Source organism: Penaeus vannamei, chromosome 26, assembly GCF_042767895.1.
Source record: "Penaeus vannamei isolate JL-2024 chromosome 26, ASM4276789v1, whole genome shotgun sequence".
NCBI lineage: Eukaryota > Metazoa > Arthropoda > Malacostraca > Decapoda > Penaeidae > Penaeus > Penaeus vannamei.
Window position 1 is genome coordinate 21646304 of NC_091574.1, and position 1737 is coordinate 21648040.

Below are 1737 nucleotides of genomic sequence, written 5' to 3' on the forward strand. Positions count from 1 at the left end.
GAGAAGGAGGAAGAAGAGGAGGAGAAGGAGGAAGAGGAGGAAGAAAAGAAGGAAGAAAAAAAGGAAGAGGAGAAAGAAGAGAAGGAAGAGGAGAAAGAAGAAGAGAAGGAAGAGGAGAAAGAAGAGAAGGAAGAGGAGAAGACGGAGGAGGAGCGAAAACAATAACAAATCCACACATTACATTCTTATTTTATATAAAGCATAAAGCAAATGCATTTTATATGATTTAATTATCTCGGCCAAAGCCAAAGGGGGGAGGGGATTACTATCTCAAAAACTTGTGGATTGTCCTCCTCCAGTAATCTAATTAAAAATGAATCAAATACTTATCCCTTCATCTTAATCTATTTATTTATCTTGTGTTTCAAATCTATCAATCTTATTCACTTATTATAATTTTTTCCCACATATAGTTTGATAAAAAAGTGCATCGCTCATAGACTCCTTAAAAAATTGTATTCAAAATGTTATGATTATCTTTACCTTTCAGAGTAGGGGGGTCATACTTAGGATCAGATGCTACTTCTGAACTGATCTTACACCCCTCAGGGAGACTGGTGGGCCTATCAACAACTTTTGGTGGTAGTCCTATTTTCTTCAGCACTCCCTCCAGTCCTTGAAAAGTCAATGGCGTTTTCCCTAGGTTGGTTCTGATGACTCTGCCATAAAGCAAAACAAATAGAATTATCTAACAGGTTAAAATTTTTCAGTACAAATAACATGCACAGCACATAGGAGCTACATATAATAGTACAGTATGTTCTTGGTGTTCTCATGTTCACTGCATTCAATAATATGAAAATATCTGTGAAAAAAAGCTTACTTTTCAGTGTCGTACAATGTGTGTCCAACTTTGCATACGACTTTGACACCATGTTCCTTTGACAATTTCTCAATTTTTTCATCTCGAGTGCGAGCATAGGGTTCTGTGTCCACTTCCCACGTCATCTTTTCTACATTCCATTCTTTAAATAATTTGGGAAAGACTTCTTCTGGCTTCCCTCGGACAACAAAGAGCCTAGGGATATAAGAATCAATGTTAATTCAATGTCTCACCTTATCTTAATAAGTAGAAAAAAGATGACTTTCTTATATCTTATCACGCAAGAACTGAAATTATATATCATATGGTAGAGATGATTAAGTAAGTGCTATTCTGTCCTTCAAGTATCCAGTAATTCAGTAATAATAGTGCAGCCTGTAATGATAGACCAACTGCAACAAAAAGATAATCAAGAGAATAGAGAAGAGAAACAGTTTAACTTATTTACTTTACAAATGCCCTAATATTCAAGTGGATCAAGGATTCTATTTCAAGAAAACATGCAAAACTGGAAAATTACAGAGTGTAAAAACAATTAACAAACTATATATCAACTACCTAGAACCAAGCTGCTTGAGGCTTGTGTCCAGGTCAACTAGTGTTTGTGCCAAGAAACGCCACCGGTTGACACCTGTGCGACTTTCTCTTACAAACCAGGGGTCAAGCACAAACACTGGCCGCAGTTCTTTATTCTGAGAAAAAGAAAGTAAAGAAAAAAAGGTTATGTTTTGGTTTCAACTTCAGAACAAGCTTTATGACCATCTAAACTCACTTTTTTATATAAAAAAGTTTCAGGGGTTTAGACTTAGCAAGCTTTGATCTACAAAATCTTTTAGGTTCTTATATGGATCACCTTAAAAAAAAATCACAAGGTACCTCATCAATAGCAGCCACTAAAGCTGGGTTGTCATGGA

At 35.8% G+C, this 1737-nt stretch overlaps 1 protein-coding gene across 1 annotated transcript in view; it reads right to left on the reverse strand.

The window, feature by feature from the left end:
- Positions 1 to 1737, reverse strand: part of phr6-4 ((6-4)-photolyase) — a gene marked incomplete at its 5' end in the record, with an annotated part of 8275 nt that extends 6538 nt beyond the window's left edge. Inside the window, 4 exon segments of the mRNA XM_070140159.1 lie at positions 484 to 659; positions 824 to 1018; positions 1382 to 1515; positions 1700 to 1737. Coding sequence (XP_069996260.1) covers positions 484 to 659; positions 824 to 1018; positions 1382 to 1515; positions 1700 to 1737 — 543 coding nt within the window.